Source organism: Callospermophilus lateralis, chromosome 13 (genome assembly GCF_048772815.1).
Source record: "Callospermophilus lateralis isolate mCalLat2 chromosome 13, mCalLat2.hap1, whole genome shotgun sequence".
Taxonomy (NCBI): domain Eukaryota; kingdom Metazoa; phylum Chordata; class Mammalia; order Rodentia; family Sciuridae; genus Callospermophilus; species Callospermophilus lateralis.
The window spans coordinates 66191333-66210932 of NC_135317.1; the positions used below are offsets into that span (position 1 = coordinate 66191333).

General features: G+C 32.9%; 1 protein-coding gene across 1 annotated transcript in view; it reads left to right on the top strand.

The window, feature by feature from the left end:
- Positions 1-19600, top strand: part of Gpatch2 (G-patch domain containing 2) — a 171509-nt gene that overhangs the window by 110855 nt on the left and 41054 nt on the right. Inside the window, exons 7-8 of the mRNA XM_076873097.1 lie at positions 11623-11662; positions 18048-18118. Of these exons, the coding sequence (XP_076729212.1) occupies positions 11623-11662; positions 18048-18118 (111 nt within the window). The remainder of the gene's footprint in view (positions 1-11622; positions 11663-18047; positions 18119-19600) is intronic.

A 19600-nucleotide genomic window follows, 5' to 3' on the forward strand; every position in this document is an offset into this window, starting at 1 on the left:
TTAGAAGAGAACATGGAGATACAGGCATTAAAACCCTTTCATTGAAATAATAGCAGAACATTTTCCTGACCTTCCTTAGAAATGAGATGTACATCACCTATAGAAGGATGAATATAGAACTCCAAATAGACAAAATCAAAAGAAAACTTCTCCAAGATACATCACAATAAAAATCACCTAACATAGAAAATAAGGAAACACTGTTAAAAACTTCTAGAAAAATGTCAGGTTATATTACAGATAAACTAATAATCCTACTTCTGACTAATCAACTCAGATCCTAAAATCAAGGAGAGCCTAGAATGAGATATTCAATTTTTTGAAAGAAAACAATTGCCAGCCACAATTGCTATATCCAGCAATGCTTTCTTTCAAAATTGATAAATAAAAAAACTTTCCGTAATAAAGATAAACTTATGAATTAAGAATTTATGATCACTAAGCCAGCGCTACAAAAAAATACTTAATGATACACTATACATAGAAGAACTGAGAAACAAACCCCCAAGCATATAAGTGGATGAAGCTCTCCAGAAAAGCACCTAAATGAAAATTAACGCCATATAAAATATAGCAAATAAATCAACATGGCAGGAAATAACAAATCTATCCATAATCACTGAATATAAATGGTCTCAACTCCCTATTTAACCCAAAATTTATAGATTGGCAGAATGGGTTAAAAAATAATATTGAACTATATGCTGTTTGCAAGACACTCATCTCACAAGCAAAGATATCCACAGACTGAATATAAGGTGATAAGATGAACAATGCAAAATATATATATATAACTTTCTTCTTGGCAGCTCATGGAAAGTTTTTAAAAGTAAACTATAAGTCACAATTTAAGTCTTTGTGAATACAAAAAAAATAAATAAATAAATCCCTGTGCATCTTATCAGATAATAATGGAATAAAATTAGACATAAACAGCAAGAAAAACTATAGAAATCATATTAATACAGGAAGATGGAGCAGTACTCTTTTAAATGAGAAATGGATTATAGAAGAGAAGAAATTTTAAAAATCCTTAGAAATAATGAGAATAGAGGTAGAACATATCAATTTATCTGGCACAGTATGAAGACAGTTTTAAGAGGAAAGGTTATAACATTGACTGTCTACATTTAAATAACAGAAAAACGGGCTGGGATTGTGGCTCAGTGTTAAGGCGCTTGCCAAGCACGTGTAAGGCACTGGGTTTGACCCTCAACACCATATAAAAATAAAGGTATTATGTTCATTTACATTTTAAAAACTTTTAAAAAATAACAGAAAAATGCCAAATAAATAATCTAATAATAATCTGTACCTCAAGGCCCTAGAAAAGGAAGAACAAACTAGTACCACACTATTACAAAACAGGAAATAACTAAGAACAGAGCCAAAATTAATGAAATTAACAATAGGAAAAAATACAAGGAATCAGTGGAACAAAGACTTGGCTCTTTGAAAAGATAAACAAGATTAATAAATACCTAGCCAAACTAACCAAAAGAAAGAGAAAGATCAAATTAACAAAATTAGAGATGAAAAAGTAGATATCACCACAGACACTTCTGAAATCCAGAAGGCCATTAGAAAAGGTATTGAAAATTTATATTTCAATAAATTGAAAAATCTAGAAAACATCAACAAATTTATAGACACATGTGATCTTCCCAAATTAACTAGGAAGATACATAAAACCTAAACAGACTAGTATCAAACAATGAAATTGGATTAGCAATTAAAAGCCTTTCGACAAAGGAAAGCATAGGACCAGATCAATTCTCAGTTAAATTCTATTATACCTTTAAAGAAAAACTTTCTCAGTTAAATTCTATTAGACCTTTAAAGAAAAACTAACAGTTTTTCCAAATTATTCTATGAAATAGAAAAGGGAGGGAACACTACCAAATTATATGAAGCCAGTATTATCCTGATACCATAACCAAACAAAGACTTATTAAGAAAACCACAGACTAATATCCCTGATGAACATTGATACAACAATCCTTAATATAATATGAGTGACCTGCATTCAAAAACATATCAGGAAGGTAGTACACCATGATCAAGTGGGTTTCATTCCAGGGATGCAAGTTTCATTCAACACATGCAAATCAATAAATGTAATTCACCACATAAATAGAATTAAGTATAAGAACCATATAATCAACTCAAAAGAGATACAGAAAAGGCCTTTGACAAAATCCAGCACACCTTCATGCTAAAAACACTGGAGAAACAATGGAAGAAAGGAGCGTAAAGGCTATATGTAACAAGCCCAAAGCAAATATACTGAATAGAGAAAACTGAAATCAAGAACAAGGAAAGGATGTCCACTCTCACAACTGTTATTCATTATAGTTCTTGAAACTCTAGCCAAAGGAATTGGGTAAAATAAGGAAATTAAAGGGATACAGGTAAAAAAAGAAAAATTCAAATTATCTCTGTTTGCTGATCCTATATGTAGAAGACACAAAAACCTCTGCCAGAAGACCTCTAGAGCTGATAAACAAATTCAGCAAAGTAGTAGGATACAAGGTCAACATTCATAAATCACTGGCTTTCCTGTACGGCAATAATGAATCTGCTGAGGAAGAAACCAGGAAAACAATTCCATTCACAATTACTTCAAAAAGAAAATATTTAGAAATCAGTCTAACCAAGGAGTTGAAATACTTCTACAATGAATACAATAGAAAAATACTGCAGAAGGAAAAGAAGATAGAAAGACCTTCCATGTTCTTGGATAGGCAGAATATTGTCAAAATGGCCATATTACCAAAAACGTTATACAAATTCAATGTAATTCCCATTCAAAAGAAAAATAAAACAATGACATTCTTCACAGAATTAGAAAAAAATAGTCCTAAAATTCATTTGGAAAAATAAAAGATCCAGAATAGCCAAAGCAATTGTGAGCAAGAAGACTGATACTAGAAGCATCACACTACCTTATCTCAAATTTTGCTACAGAATAACAAAAATAGCATGGCATTGGCATCAAAACAGACATGAAGACCAGTGGGACAGAATAGAAGATACAGAGACAGACTCACATAAAGTAATCTGATACTTGACAAAGATGCCAAAAATATATGTTGGAGAAAACATTCCCTTTTTAACAGTTGGTTCTGGTTAAACTGGATATCCATATGTAGAAGAATGAAACTAAATATCTCCTAACCTGTACACAAGTCAACTCAAAGTGGATCAAAGACCTGGGAATTAGACAAGAAGCCTTGTAAACTGCTAGAAGCTTGCAACTGCTGAACGCTCCAATGTACTGGCACCTAGAGCTCAAGGTAAAACCTCAAATCATAAGTGGAACAGTATCAAAATAAAAAGCTTCAACATAGCCAAGGAAACAAGAACATGAATAAAGAGCCTACAGAAAGAGTAAATCTTTGACAGCTGCTCCTCCAACAGGATATTAATACCCAAAATATATACTCAAGTTAAAAAATAGCCAATCAATATTGGGCAAAAGAAATGAACAGACATTTCTCAAAATAACCAATGTAAGTGGCCAACAAATATATGAAAAATATTCAATATCCCTGGAGATCAGGGAAATGCAAATCAAAACAAGGTTTTATTGAAGTTTCATCTCACTCCAATTAGAATGTTAGTCATCAAGAATACAGATAATAAATACTAGTGAGGATATTGGGGAAAGGATACATACATGGAGTATAAATTAGTAAAACCACTTTGGAAAACAGTACGGGGATTCCACAGAAGATTAGGAATAGAACCACCATATAACCCAGCTATTGCACTCCTCGCTATTTGTCCAAAAGTACTAACATCAACATACTATAGTGATACAGGCACATCTATGTTTATAACAGTGTGATTCACAATAGCAAAGACATGACATTTGCTGGTAAATGGATGGAATTGGAGAATATCATGTTAAGGGTTAAATGTTTTGTCTCCTACATGGAAGATGCAGCAAAATAAGTGGGGGGGAGGCAGTGGGACCCCATGAAAAGAGAAGGGAGAACAGTGGTATAGAGGATGTGGGTTGAGGGGGAGGGAAGAAGACAGGAAAAGGGAGGAGATGCAGAATGAAATTGATAAAATTATACTATGTACATATATTAATTAATATACCACAGTGAATTCAACCTTGATGCATATCTATAAAGCACTAAATACATATATAAATAAACAAATAACCTGTGGAATAGGGGGAGGAGGAGGGAAGAGAAAAGGAATACAAGGAACACTGGAGTCTGAAATTATATTCTATACACTTGTGATCATGTCAAAATTAACCCAACTTGGGGCTGGGGTTGTGGCTCAGTGGCAGAGTGCTTGCCTACCGTGTATGAGGCATTGGGTTCGATTCTCAGCAACACATGTCAATAAATAAAATAAAGGTCCATTGACAACTAAAAAAAAATTTTTAAAAATTAACCCAACCGGGGCTGTGGGTATGGCTCAGTGGTAGAGTGCTCGCCATGTGCGAGGCACTGGGTTCAATCCTCAGCACCACATAAAAAGCAATATAAAAAAGACAACTTTGCTGCACACATGTTGGAAATGGAGTTTTGTTTTTAAAAGTAGATAATGTGTTCTGGATAGATATTGGGAAGCCTTAAAAAGTATCATAATTATAAAAATGTGATCATTTTAATAAAGTAACAACAGTGTAATAATTTTTTTAAATACTGTATAGTAATTATTTTTTACAAAACATATTATTGTATTTAAAGTCCAATCACTAAAATATGATAGGTTCCTTTTAATAGGAAATATTTAGTATCAGTAAATCAAATATTTATTAATATAATCAGTGATCTACAGGAAAAATGCCTAAGCCTCAATCAAGCTTAAACAGAGAAATTAGACCTAATTTCTGAGTAAAAATAATATTAAATTTTGAAATTTACAATTATTCCATTGCTTTTCTAGATGTATAAATATTAAAATGTGAAAAAAGTTATGGCTAACTTTTAAAAACATCTTATGTAAGCATACTGAGACTTCCTTTATGTATTTTCTAAATGGTTCCAAAACTTTTTCTTTTCTAACTTGTTCCCAATCACTTATAAGACATTTGTTTTTAAGTAGAGATAGATGATTTATTAATTGATTTTAAAATGATATTTATATTTTGTTTTAATTTTATTTTTAAGTAAAAGACACTTACCTAATTATATATAGATCAAACTTATTTTATACGCACATGAGTAACTCATTATAATCCTATGATGAATTCCTTTTTAAAGCAAATATTCACCCTTTATTTTATCTTTTGTGTAAATATCGAGTTTGCTTAAAGCAAGATTTGCCTGGATTAAAGGTTATGTTCTTTGGGAGTACATTTACACTTTGAAATTTAGCATCTATTGCTTTATAGGAAAGTGGCTTTAACTCTAGGTTGAGATAAATAAGACATTCTAGATCAATTCTACTTCTAATTTACTGTTATACCCTTAGGTAAATAAGTTTAGCTTATGAATATCTTAATTTTTAGTAATAGAATAAGCATAAGTATCCTTTCTTATATATTTTTACAGAGTATGTAAATAAAATTCAGAGAGGTTGTTGAATTAGGTATAAGACATATCAAAATGATGGTGATGGTGTTACTTTGTATCATATAGAATATTTCATTTTTCAGAGCAATTTTATATGCATTGCTGTTTTTAAGGTTTTTACTACCTTCTATAAAGTAGTCATTGCAGGTATTTCATCCCCATTTCACACATAGCTTGACTTATCCAAAGTCACATGCACTAACTCTGTTCAATGAAAAGTCAATAAAAAAGCAAATGCATTAGGCAACTTGCTAGCCATGTGGGGGAATAGTTTAAGTGCATCCATTAGTCCTGATTTGTCTGTAGACATTTAGAAATTAGAAGGTAGGTAGTTGTTGGATGCAAAAACTCACAGAATGGAAGTGCACATGTTCCACATTGAACTATTGGGAAAAAATTAATATTTATTTTAAATACTATGTGTTGGTTTGTTAGTCTTGTTGTATATCTGCACTGAATATCATGGTAGCTTCTAAACCACATGTGCCTATACCACTAGAAATGTGGCTGTTCCAACTGAGTAACTTAATTTTTAATATTACTTTAAGTAACCAGATATGACTATTAGCTACCATTTCAAATAGCACAGATTTAGACCATTTTATGTACATAAAACCCACTATTAAGTTAAAATAAAATTGTGCTTCTGAGTCCAAAAATAGCGACTTATTTCAAACAATAAAAACCTGGATTATAAGCTGCAATAGCAGTTGTCTTCTAAATAGTATGATTTAGTAGAAAAGAAATCAGTGGAGGCGGGCAGGAGGATTAAGGAAGAGTGAAAAGATTATTATAACTTTCTATCTACAGTGCTTTTAGTTTAAAAAAAAATGGTCACTTCATAATTTCAAACTACAACTGCTCTACTTGAAAGACCACTATAAAATACAGGGGCTCAGTAGATGATGGTGGTTCCTATTACCAGCATAGCCTTGGTGAGGATTAAATGAAATAATAACATGTCAGGCTTAGTTCCTAAATATGCCTCTGTATGCTAGAGGAAGAACTGAACTTGGAAACCTCAGTCCTTAAGTGTCTCAGCCTAGCCATTCTTTGCAGTTGTTCACTTTCAAACTATTCTGTACTTTCTCCTCCCAGATATTTAATTCACTACTAGTCTCCCTGTGAACATCTTCTGCAATCTTGATTCCAGTATAATCAAATGTAAATAAACATCCTTACAACTCCATTCTTTTTCAGGGCATTTTATCTTTATATAAACTTTCTTTATCTTTATAGAAACTTGAATTTCACTTATAAGGACACTACTAACTGTGTATTTTCTATTTACTTACTTTTTTCCTAAAAAGCTAATAAGTCAATTATTTTCCCAGTATTATGCTAGATTCTGGGAACACTAAAAAAAAGAACAAAAAAAATGAACTTTAACCTCCAAGAAAACATGCTATAAATTGAAGGTGATGATAGAAAAGTATCGTTAAGAACAAGAAGTGTGGAGTCAGACACCCTGAATTCCAATCCTTGCTAGCTTTGTGACCGTGAATAGTAACAGGACTTTTCTTTATTATGTGTCATGGTACCCAGCACATGTCAAACATTCACTGGTGGTAGTGCTTTTACTCTGCTTCTATTACTACTTCTACCACTTCTATCACAGTTTCTATATCTACTACAACTATACCTGTTAATCTTATCATTTTCCCTTTCTCAAGGACCTTTAATTTATTATCAGGACAAAAAAAACATCAACAGTATATGACTGCTTTAACGGGGATATGTATAAAGACGTTGAGAGCCTACAAGAAGAAGCGTCTTAATCTGCCCGAATAAATTAGTCAGGTGGCTGGCTCATAAGAAGTAACCTCCAGCTTTCCCACATTTCCATAGTGGTGAATACAGAGGCCATAATTTTTTTCTACCACATCATTACTCCATCTAGACATTCCTTTTTTACTCCTGAGCAAGATTTCTTCCTTGTGTGAAATTCATACTACCACTTACCTGTCTTCATTTGCCCTCATTCTTGGAGAGTTTTGACACCTGATTTAATCTTCATCAATTTCTAAATATCCTAGTTGTTGACAGCATATATAATGTTTGGAAGGTACATGGGCTTTCAAATGGAAATTTGAACCAGCTCTGCTACTCAGTTATGAAATCTTTGGCAAATCACTTAATCTCTTTGAACCTAATGCTTTATTTGCAAATGGGGATGGTGTCTGTCCTGGGGTTAGTTTACAGATTAAATGTGAACAATGTGGCCTTCAGTGAGGGCTCAGTAAATATTGGGAACTTACTCCTGTGACCCTGTGGTGAGGCTTGGATGGATCATTATATGCTGGCACTCAGCAGTTTATTTTCTTTTTTGCCTCCAGTGTTCATCTGTTTGCCATTCAGTTACTCCTCTGGCTACTCTTGAATATAACCATGACCCAGAACTACTCTAGCAATGAAATTTTAAATTGATTATATCATTTTCATATTATAACCTAATATTCTTCCAGCTTTTTTCTTCCCTTATGTTCACTACCCTTGTTAAATCTCTTCTTCAGTTTCCCTCAATCCTACTGTCTGTCTGTCTCTCTCCTTTCACTTGCCTTGAAAGCTTAATTTCTAGAAAGTGTGGATTACAGCCTACTTCCCCATGTCTCCCTTCATTCACATTCAATTATGGAATTGTAATCCAAATTTCTTCCCACTACAGCTCCTGGAACTTCTCTGAAAAATTTTACCAGTGATTCCTCCAATTTTTTCAGTTGTGTCAGATTTGATTTTTCTATTTTTAACACCAATGACCACTCCTTTCTTAATTTTTCCCTTCATGGCTTCAGTGATATCACTCACTGCTTTTAGGTTTTGTTTGTTTGTTGGTTGGGTTTTTTTTTTTTTTTTTTTTTTTTTTTTTTTTTTTTTTGCCTTTCTGAACATTATTTTCAGTCTTCCTACTCATCTCCCACTAGATAGAAAAAGAAAAGTATAAGCACACAATGACAAAGAAGGACGGATGGTTCTGCTGACAAGAGGTTTTCCCCAATTTCTAGAACTGGAAAGCAGTTGGAGGGTTTAATGAACTCAGCAGACTGAAGGAATGTAAACATATATGTCTGCTGAAGGAGATGCTAATTTGACCCTCATGTGCCCTAGAAAAGCGAAAAACAAAAGTCGGTGGGGCATCAAGCTAAATCAAGAAAGTAAATATTTCTTTCTTGAGAAATTTACCAATCCAAGAGAAAAAGATAATAGCCTTTGGAGGTTTCCTTACAGAAGAAACTTGGGCGATTGTCCTGTAGATAAACTTAATCATTGCTTTTCTGGTCAGTTTTGTAGTACTTTTAAAATATTGAATGGATAACTTTTGATCTACAGGTATTTGAGAAAAACCTTCAGTATAAGGAGAGACCAAAATAACCAGGAAAAGTACCAGCTCTCAAATTACATCATTCAAATAGATTGACAACCTCTTAAAAACCAAGTATACCAAAATGTTAACAGTAAAATCTAGATAGTTGATATGAATATTTGGTTCTAATATTTATTCAATTTTTTTTAATTTAAAATTTTATTCATAAATTTTAGGGAAAATTTAGTGAAAGAAATGAAAGATAAAAGGGGAGATAAAGGGGTGAGAGGCATCAAAATTCCTTTAATATATGAAGAGACTTTCCATGCTCATGGATTAGAAAATTCAGTGTAGCAAAGATTTCAGTTTATCCTAAAATGTTATTCAAGTGTAATGCAGTTGCTGTCACAATCCCAGCAAGATGTGTGTTGTGTGTTTTGGGGAGGTGAAGACAAAATTATTTTAAAATTTATATGGAAAGGAATTGGAATAGCTAAAACAAACTTTTAAAAGAGAATAAAGTGATAGGAATCATGCTACTAAATTTCAAGTCTACAGTAAGGCTATGATATAGCTATAGTATTCAAGACTAAGTAATATTAGTTGGAGGATAGACACATAAATCAATAGAACAGAATAGAGAGCCCAGCAGTAGACCCACGCAGTATGGCTAATGAATTTTTTTCCAAGATGAAAAAGCATAGCCTTTTCAATAAAATTCTTTTAAAAAGAAGCTACAGACTCTAAGAGAAATATTTGTATACCATACATCCAACAATGAAAAATGACCACTGCAGTACACAGTGGAAATAAACTAAGAAACTGTGGGATACAGAAAAGTAGGTCCAGCAAAGGACAGAAATGACAAAGGAAGTTCCGCAGATCTGGAACGAGAGAACAATGAGAAAAAGTAGGCAGAGATACTGAGAAGGAAACTTCTGGGAGTGAAGCAGGAAGGAGGGTACAGAATAGATGCATACCAAAGATTTTTTTTCATATTTGAAAACTAACATTGATAAAGATGTGACACTTCTAATAAAAGAAGGCTGAGGGGTACATGGGGAAAAAATACCAAAGGAAGAAGAGTGAGGCAAATATCAACTTCAGGAGAAACACAAGGGAAACAGTGGCAAAAATATTCACATCATCATAAATTGATTAATCAAAGCAGTATTATACTTCAAAATAGAAAGTTGGGAGTTAAAAAAGAACTAAATTTATGACAAAGGAAAATCAAACCATGACATCTAAAAACCAATTAATTAAGCATTGTCAGGGTACCTATATTCTTTCAAATTGTAGCTTTATATTTCACAAAAGGAAAAGACTGAAAGAGTTGACAATGTTTTTTTTCTGGACAGAGCTTTGGAGTCAGGATAGATGTGACAAGTGACTGCTATTTTAATCTTTTTAGTTGTGTTTTTTTTAACTATTATATGAATTGAGTTTCAATTTTTTTTTCTTTAAAGCAAAAGGTGTGCATACTCTCCAGCAGAAGGGAAATATCTTATGCATTGATTAATTTGTTTCCAATTAATAATCAACCCAGATGTCATTTACTAATACCAGTAATTGTCAATTCCCATGTCAGTGGTAGAATCTGCCCCGCCAAGGAACATCACTTTCTATGAGTTTGAGAATGTTACATTAAAAGCATAGATACATCCTATTATTGTAGAGGCTGTTTGTTCTCCGTTTTAGTACCACAGAGGATAGAGAATATAGAGTACCAGGAAAGATGCCCTTGCATTGTAAGCCCCTTGCCCTTCTGCAAATTGGTAGGGTGAAAACACACCTTGAGCAAGTAGCACAACCTCCAGACCTTCGACTCTGTATCTGGAGCATGAGAACAACTTTGTAAGATTTTTATGAGGATAGGAAATAAGACACAACATGTGTCTAAAGAGCACTTAACAAAAAAAGATACTTGGTATTTCTGTTCTTGAAATAATAAACAGCATCAATAGTAATACTAGTATCCTTGCCTATGATAATAGGTTTTTAAATGGTTAACATGCCAAAATATCTCTCAATTTCCTACTCCTTGATGTTTAAAATTAGTTTTTTTGTAGAATACTGCCATAGAACTGGGCACATAACTAATAAAAATTCCAATTGAAAGTGTATAGCCTGATATTGAGAGCCCCAGAGGCAACTGATGCAACTGGGTTAGGTTGGGCCATGGGAGAAAGGAAGACTTCAACTATGCACTAACTTCTGTGTTTTTAAATTGTTAAACTTGTTCTCTGCCAGAGTTCTAATTGTAACTGTGAAAGAAATGAGTCTGAGGTGCTTTCAGTTGATGGGCCATAATTCCCATTAAGGGTTTTTTGTGTAGTCCCTGGGGGCAGAACTACAGAATATAACATTCTTGTGTTTTTAACTTTTTTATATAATTCTTACAATCAAAAGGTCACGATTTGTTGTAATGATGCTATAATTAAGTTGTGGTAAATGATAGCATTTATAGATTTTATAACCAGAATTGATTCATAAAATGAATACAGTTCCAGCAGTTTATGTTAACGTAATTAAATGGAAATGTAATTCTAACTCAGTTTGCTTATTAAATTGAAAATTACTGGGTTATGAGCACTCTTACGTTTCTGTCAAAATTGGTGTAAGTCTAGAATTACATGAAATATCCATTAAAATAAAGCATATTTAAGGCTCCATTGCTGGCAGTGAATAAATTTCTTAAAGCACCTGCAGGTTGATCATATGAGATCATGAGCCTTCAGTTAGGCCCAGCTAACTCCTCTTCTCTTTCCTCTGCAGCCATTGGTTTAGCCCTGGGGCTAGGACAGAGCATGGCCAGGTAAGGAATGTTCTAATCCAAAAGGAAGTTAGTCTCTTTCAAATATTTATCTATCTCCTTTCAGGGTTGTAGATTCAGCTTCATGAGAAAGGATATAAATTCCTAGCTTATTTTAAAAGGAGTTAATTGTGCCAGGGCTTAATACACTTACCAAATGGGTGATCCTCAGTAAGCATCCGTTTTCCCTTACTGCCACCTTCCTGAGTCACACAGATGACCTCCATGGAAAGGCCCTGGAATTCACTAACTTGTACAACTTCGCTACTTAAATAGTTTTCACAAAATCAAGGTGTCCAAACAGTATACATGCTTAAAAATTTAATTTGTATTGAACTTAACATCAGCCAGCAAGAGAATATTTTTATTGAAGTTTAGAAGGTGCCAATAATTTCTTACAAGTTTACATTATATCTGTAGATGAATTTCTTTTTATCTCTTATTGGTGTATGTGACACTGCAATGATTAGTTGACTTAGAAAGAACTTGACATTCATTTCAGTTGTCTTTGTAGAGAAAATAAGTCTACTTTTTTTGTCTCTTGAATGTATTATTTCTCTCTCTAAAGCATGCTAAGCTAATTTAGGACTTAAATTTGTGATGAGTTTTAAAGCATTTACATTTGTGGGTTGGAGTCCTTACAAGATGTTTTTTTCATCATAATCATGAAAACTATTTTTTCATTGGTCAATCCATAAGAAAACACATTTTTAAAATACCTGGGAATGATAGAAAACAAATGAGGTTGTTTTTTCTGAAGAATAGGATGGGAGATTGGTAAAGTATCGTGCTTGATAGTTTCAAAAACATTATTCTATTGGTAATGTTTGATGTCTTAAATGGTGTAACAGGTTCAAACTTGAATATAATAATCATCACGCCCGTGATTGATAAGAGGTATCACATAGTTAATCATAATATAAGCTCTGTTTCCTAACACACATGAGACTATTAGAAGAACAATATCTTATAAATTCAAAGTCAGTTCTAATAATTTTGTTATTTGCCTTTTGCTATAAGTTATTTTCCCCTTTAGAGATACTTCTCACATTAATGTGGAATGTTTACTACTATTCCTATTAATTTGGAAACCACAATCACATCTCTGATGTGTTTGTCTTATTATTCATAATATAAAAAGTAGACTTCCTGTTTTCATGAGGGTATTCCTCTACATGCAATGCTTACAATAACTTTCTCCTTCTAGTACCTATATTAAGTTTCATCAGGATATATTTTATCCCAAAATATAATTTTTTAAGCTCATTTTCTGCCTCTTAGATCTTGAGAAATACTGATATGGTAGTATAAATTTATGCTTTAGATTACTTTGTAATCTAAACTTTGACTTCCTACCAAACTTTATTCTGCAGATAAAAATCAATTAATAGCCAGGGCTGGGACTGTAGCTCATTGGTAAGAGCAACTGCCTAGCACATGTGAGGCACTGGGTTAATCTCTAGTGCCAAAATAAAAATAACAGTTAATAGTTAATAATTTATAAGGAAGAAAAATAACTGATTCTTTCTTAACATTTTCTGTTTTCTAATCCATTTGAACAAGTGTTAAATCAGCCCTGCTTGAATGTTAGCATGTTTCACATTTTTATCTTGACTACATAGGTTATTAATTAGTTTATATAGACTCAAAATAGAACATTTTTGAATCCTAGAACAATGCTCATAGGTTCCTTCAAGCTGTGGCCACAAGATCTTCATCAACTAGTCAATACATAACCTTGTTTTATTTGTATTTCTGCTCCAGGATACCTGATTTATTATGTAGATTATTGATTAATTGAAATTGAACTCATGGCCAGCTTCACTGTGACACATGCCTAGTGCGAGACTTATGTGGTGCACATAGCTTTTCTCTGTGAAGCCCATTTCAGCACCATACTTAATAGCCATTTAAAATGAGGATATCATCAAAAAAAAAAAAGTTCAAGAAACAGATCATAAAAAAAAATCTTGTTTATACTATAAGAGTTGAAACAAGAAGAGAAAGTGATAGCTAGAAACATGAATTTTCAACAGCTCAAAGTTTTTACAACTTTATGCAGGACCACAAATGGCTGCAAAAGTATTGATTTTGCTGTTACAAATAAACTTTTAAAAGTACACAAACTCACAAATATGGAATCTAGGAGTGGTGGATATCAACTGCACATTTATGTGTATCTGTAGAGAAATACACCCTGTTTTACATTTGGGGGGATAATAATTTTTTAGTTCAATTAGACCTAAATTCTGTAGCACAGTAAAATATTGCCAAATATACGTTCAAGGGAAGTACAAAACCATGAAGAATTATGAAGTTCTTCAATGTATTGTTGAATGAATATTACCTTTATCATTCATTATCACTTTTTACTTTTCATATACCAACTTATCAACTTAGAGATGAATATCATCTTTATCATTCATGATCACCTTTAACTTTTCATATAAAAACTTGTCAACACAGAGTAATGATTATATTAACCCCATTTCCCTTAAAAGTCACCTCTCACTGCTTTCCTCTGCTTGCTTTAGTGTTTAATCTCATTTCCATTTACATTCTACAGAGTGATCATACCTTCATTTAATAAATAACTCACCTGTCACTATCTATCAGATACTCTCTAATTTTACAAAAAGATATTATTCCAAGACCTCCTAACTTTGATAATTTTACAAAAAAAGTATGTTGATGGAAAACAGCATATCTTTTCCCCTAATATGTAGTGTGGGCAAGAAAGTAGCAATTATAGTATGTTAATAAATGTTTGTGAAAACCATAGAGAGGGCACTATAAAGACCACAAAAGAGAAATGACAATTTGGTTGAGGAGGGGAAGGACAGAGGAAGAGGGCACCATATGAAGCACAAGTGCATACACATGTGTGTATTGTCTGTGTGTCTTTAAATTCTAAGGCTTTGCTTCCTTGAACATCTTATGGTTTGACATTTTGACTGAGTTTGCAAGTACCTTAATGAGTCATAGATCATAGTTTAGATATTATTTAGTTCTTTTAATGTTGAGGACAATAAAAGGCCAATTGTGAAGAGACTTGAAAATATTTTGCAGATTTTTGAGGAATTACAGGAAGGAGGGCTGCCAGTACAGATGCTCCTGAGCTTGAATGCCTTGTCCATGTCTGGCAGCAAAGACAGGAATGCTGTGGAATAAGAATTCCATCATTTGCTTCTTTCTCTTGCATCAGGGATTTGAGACTTTTAATGATTTTGTACAAATATCATGAATAGCCACAGAAATTTTTAATTCCTATTCTGTAACAATAAAAACCATTACCCACAAAGAATACTTTTCCTGATTTAATTCAATAATTTTTTTAAATTTGTGTGCCTAGGTTTGCATTTATGGATTTTAATGTAATTCTTATATGAGTCATTTTTTTAATATACGCCTGCAGGTCACTAATAAGGGAATTGTATCTCCGTTTGGCCTAAGTCCAGCAATCTGAAAGTTGGAAGGTAAGAAGCACTTCGCACCATATTCAGAAGTTCTGTTTTTAATCAGAGATGACATTATTGAGTCAGAACCCTGAAAATGACCTCACTTGTGACACTGATAGGAGTCCAAGGAAACATAAAACTTAACCTATAAGAATAATGAAAATTTTGTCAAAATCTGATGAGCTATTCTTGCTTCTTAGAGCAAGGATCAAGGATTCTTGTTTCTTTTATGGTGAATTCATGCCTGATTTCATTTTTTTAGCACCATTTTGGGAATCTTTCAGATACAAACATGTTCTCTGTTCTGGTAGCACCCTAGATTAATTTTTCCATGATTGCCCTTTAAAAGACCTACATTCATATATTAACATGATAAATTTATAACTCAGAGATCTGAGTCTGTATTTTTACCAGAAATTCATTTTAAGGATGCAAAGAAACACCCAGATTGATAATTTTATTCCTAAGGTAGATAATTCTGTGATGACTTTTTTATGTAGACATATTACATGAAGTAATTCGAATATTTGTCTCTTTTTAAATAAAAGTCTATCAAAATTTTTAGAATGAAAACACATTCTTAGAAGACGTGTTGGTCTTCTGAGGTATATTGAGATGTTTATTTGGATTGCACTTTTCAAAACTTAATTATTAATTTTATTCTAGAACATGGTATATGGGATTTTCAGTTCTGTGAATTGTTGTAGCACAAACCTTGGAGAAAGTGTTCAAGTATTTTTTATCTAAAAATCAAAAGAGTTAATTAATTACCATTAATTTAAAACAGAAGTAGAGATTTCATCAACTTCTAACTATCTGTGTCACAAATGTTGGTTTGTATATATATCTATATATATTTTAAAGGCACTAGACTTAGAAATGCCAAAGTAATTAATCAATTATATTTTCAGAAACAATTTAAGTATTCATGGTACGAAGTGTTTCTAAATTGAAACACTTTCAGATTAATGGACTTAAGATAAATGGTTGCTGTTTCTATACATAGTAATAATGAGGTATGGCTTCAGCTACATATCAAATACTCAATCTCATTCCCTGTTTCATTACCTCTTTCATTCATGCATTCATTCAACAAATATTTATTGAGCACTAAAGATGTTCTGGATATCGTGCCAAACCATGGAGATACAGGCAAATTGAATAACTGAGGCAAAGGACCAGAGATGAGCAAGATGAGCAAGTGCATGGTAAACGTCCCAGCTATAATCCCAGCAGCTCAGGAGGGAGGGTAAAGCCAGAGGATCACGAGTTCAAAGCCAGCCTCAACAACTTAGTGAGGCCCTAAGAAATTTAGTGAGATCCTGTTTCTAAATAAAAGTTTAAAAAAAAGAAAGGCTGAGGATGTGGCTTAGTGGTTAAGCACCCTTGGGTTGAGAGGGGGGGGGGGAGAGAAAGGGGAAGAGAGAGAGAAATAAAGAGGTTTGGTCAGGTATAGGCAGAAAAGTTTAGAGATATAACCAAATTATGAGGGATAATGGAAGCTTTTGAGTTTTATGTGAAGAGAGTAATAAAGTCAGATTAATTAATTGTAAAGTGTTTGCATTGGCGGCAGTGTGAAGAATGGATTAGGTGAGAGCAAGGTTACATGTAGGAGGCTATTTGGGAGGCTGTTACAGGTGAGAAAATGATGACAGCAGGAATGGAAAGAAGTAGACATTTTAGAGAAATTTAGGGCACATTTATTTAGTCAGGACATTCCTGAAAGAAAGAACGAACCAAATTCTTGGTGAAGTAATTAAAGTCTATTGTATCTTAAAAATGGCCAAATAAACTGACAATCCCAAATGATTTATTGAACAGTTCAACACAGTGTTCTTCAGTAAAAGTTACTGATACTGTTCAATCAATACCCACTAAAAACCAGGCTTATTAATTATAGTCATAGTCATCATAATTGTTGCATTTAAGTCATACTCTCAGCATTTTTTATGTTCTGGTCTCATAGCACTTAGCATTTTACATGGTTTATCTTATTTAATAATCACAACAGCCTGAAGGTAGATGTTATGTTTATCTCTATTTTCCATTTGGAAACTGGGGCTTTGAAAGGTTAAGCACTTTGCCTATGATTATACATCTTGTAAGTGGTAAAATTGCTATTAAAAGTAATGACTTATTAGCTACTGGGGCAGCTAGGATTAGAATCCAGATCTATCTCACATTATTACTTTTAAGACTTAATGTATGTTATGGTTAATTTCTAATATGTCGTATAATTTTTTTAGCTTAGTCTTCTCTATAATCATTTGTCTGCATAAATAATATATGCTACAATTTGAGTTAACAAATTGTAGAGAGTACTCTCTTTTTTATTTTCTCCCCCGGTTAGGGTAAAGTAAGTGTGAAGGGAAGTGAATGGTAAGGCTTTTTGAAGAGGCAATCAAATATAGTTTTTCTATATAATATATTTTACATATTTCCAACCCAATAATTTATTTAAACAAGAATGGTTTGAGTATGTTTACTTACCATGGTATGCCAGTAGGTATCAAGAAAATAATATTAGCTCTTTCATATCAACTTAGGGGAAATAACCCCCAAAACTTCTCAGCTGAATGCAATTGTAGAGGCCGTTGACAAGAAAGATTACATTACTTTAGCCAAGGCTACTCCAGAGAACCAGGAACAGAACTGAGTCCTAGACTTCCACCTCCAGGCTATGTGTTAACCAACTGTGAGAGCAGTTTAGCTGTCAAGGAAATAACTAGATTGCTGCTCTCACTTTTTTGCTACAGTGAATCTGGCATCTCTAGCAAAGGTAATTGTCTTTAAGAGAAACCAGTAGAAATAAAGTGATAGAAATGAGCAAATTATTGCCTCTTTGAATAAAAAAGGATATTTTTCTCTTTGCAAAATAATATAATGAAAATGTTTTTGTTTCTACAACTTTGTCTTAACACTTTGTATAGCATCAGCTTCTGAGAGATAACCGAGCTGAAAGAGGACACAAGAAAAATTGTTCTGTGAAAACAGCTAGCAGGTAAGTCATTTAAAATCACTTTTAATTCTCATCACTAAATCATGAGCCTTCTCTCTCTCTCTCTCTCTGTCTCTCTCTGTCTGTCTGTTTCTCTCTCTCTCTCTCCCCCCCTAATATGAATGTGGTAAGTTGTGGTTTAGCTTGCCTTTGGTTCTCAGAAGTTGGCTTACATATTTTATGTATTGTTTACCAGAATCTATTTCAGGACCACTAGTAAAGAATACAAAGATAACATTTTATTTATATTGTTTAAAGCTTTAATGTACCCTGTTGTACAACTATTCTCTACTAAGAAGCCAATAGTTGTCTGTAGGAGCAAATGCAAGCACTACACAGCATACATACCTCATTTAGACACTTAAAACTTCCCTAACATAAAATCAGATAATTCACCAACAGTGAGAATCAACATAAACTAATTTGCCCCTAAGAATATCAGAACCTAAAATTTTAAGATACAATTTATTGATCACTATGGATAAAGTGTTTATAGGAATAAAAGGGGGAGCACCAAATTACTCTTAAAATTAACCAGTCACAAGTGAAAAAATAATATTGTTAGAAGTGAGAAGTATAACTGATGAGGAGATAATTAGTGAAAGAGAATATATATCAGGAGAGCCAGAATATAGTGTAAAATTCAAGGAGATGAAAAATCAGAGTAGTTAAGATAAATTTAATCAGATTCCTTGATTCAAAGAACAGAAGAACTGAAGAAAATTGATATTGAAGAGAGGTTGACCAAGAATATTTCCAAAACTAGTGAACATTGTAAATCCAAAAATGCAGATATAATAAAAAAAAAAAATCACAGTGAAAACCAAGTACAATAAATCCACAGAAAATAGTGTACTCTAGTATAGCAAAAAGAAAGGGAAGATCTTTTAAAATTTCAGAGAATAAGGACAAATTATCTATAAAGAAATGATAGCAATAAGAAGACCAGGAGATAGTGGAATCATCTTCAGGATACAGATTAAAAAAAAAAAAAGTGTCACTGTCAATCTAGCACAATGTACCTGGAAAACTTATCTTTCAGAAACCCTTTCAGGTGTGAAGATGAAATAAAGTCATTTTAATATTTTTAAAAACTGAGAAACTTTACTACCAATGAAATTTTGTTAAAATTTTTAAGGATGTATTTAAAAAAAAAAAGTGATCTTCTAAGGAAATTTTGAGATGGGAGTATGACTCGAACTATTCCCTAAAGACCTTAAAAGAGCATACTGTAGGGATACTGCTACATCGAAGTTCACAGCAGCACAATTCACAATAGCTAGACTCTGGAACCAACCTAGATGCCCTTCAATAGATGAATGGATTAAAAAAATGTGACATTTATACACAATGGAGTATTACTCTGCAATAAAATATGACAAAATCATGGCATTTGCAGGGAAATGGGTGGCATTAGAGCAGATTATGCTAAGTGAAGGTAGCCAATCCCTAAAATCAAATGCCAAACGTCTTCTTTGATATAAG